Source organism: Penaeus monodon, chromosome 22, assembly GCF_015228065.2.
Source record: "Penaeus monodon isolate SGIC_2016 chromosome 22, NSTDA_Pmon_1, whole genome shotgun sequence".
Taxonomy (NCBI): domain Eukaryota; kingdom Metazoa; phylum Arthropoda; class Malacostraca; order Decapoda; family Penaeidae; genus Penaeus; species Penaeus monodon.
In genome coordinates, this window is record NC_051407.1 from 27,511,453 (window position 1) to 27,512,312 (window position 860).

The window sequence follows — 860 nt, forward strand, 5'->3', positions numbered from 1 at the left end:
TGTCTTAGGATTTTGCAAGTATGCAAATGAGGGTGCACACGGTACAGGATCATGGATTAATGCACGTTAGATATCAGGCATCATTATTGAACTAATTTCTGCTTAATTCAAGGTAAACATCTTGTCTGTTATCACTTTCTTTCAAATCTTCATATCTCTTATATTTTGGTTCTTATCATATGCATTTCTTTCTAAATAAGGGTCCCCATCTATATTTCACTAAATTCCTTTGCCTTCCTTCTCACACACTTATTTTGTGTATTTCTCATTTCTAATTTAGCAATTTCTCCTCCTCTATGAGATCTAGAAAATATTGGAAACCTCTGTAATACCAAATAGCATTCTATTCAAGTCCATTATAATTTTTTTTTCTCATGAGCATCGCCAACCATACATCCGTGTTTATTTATGTACATTAACAATACGTATATGAAGCACTTTCTTTACTCATTTGTAAAACTGTTAATATTGATGAAGAGTTTTTAAGAGTTATATTTAAGCCTCTTACTCAGTGGAGGAAAATTCATCGCAAATATAAAGAGGAAAACATATTAGAATTTTCTTTTTTTTTCCCATTTATTCGGTATCTTTCACAACGAACATTACTTGGACTTGGCGAATCCCATGCGCTTGTTGCCGACGTCGAACTCGGTGTAGTAGCGGGCGATGAAGGGGTCGCCGAGGATCCAGGCTTCAATGGTGCCGAGGTCGAGTCCCAGGATCCCCACGATGCACATGTGGGTGCCAGTCTCGTCCACGTTCTGGAAGGGGGAGGACGCACGAGGTTAGCGGGGGATGAACAATGGTTATGCAGGTGGGAAGGAAGAAGTGTGTGGTGAAAGTGGTGGTTGCTGTCTGTT

At 39.2% G+C, this 860-nt stretch overlaps 1 protein-coding gene across 1 annotated transcript in view; it reads right to left on the minus strand.

The window, feature by feature from the left end:
* Positions 1-563: 563 nt before the first annotated feature.
* The window catches only part of LOC119587397 (lysosomal aspartic protease-like), a 14,077-nt gene continuing 13,780 nt past the window's right edge, over positions 564-860 (minus strand). The window contains 1 exon segment of the mRNA XM_037936136.1: positions 564-761. Within this exon segment, the coding sequence (XP_037792064.1) occupies positions 603-761 (159 nt within the window). The 3' untranslated portion in view covers positions 564-602.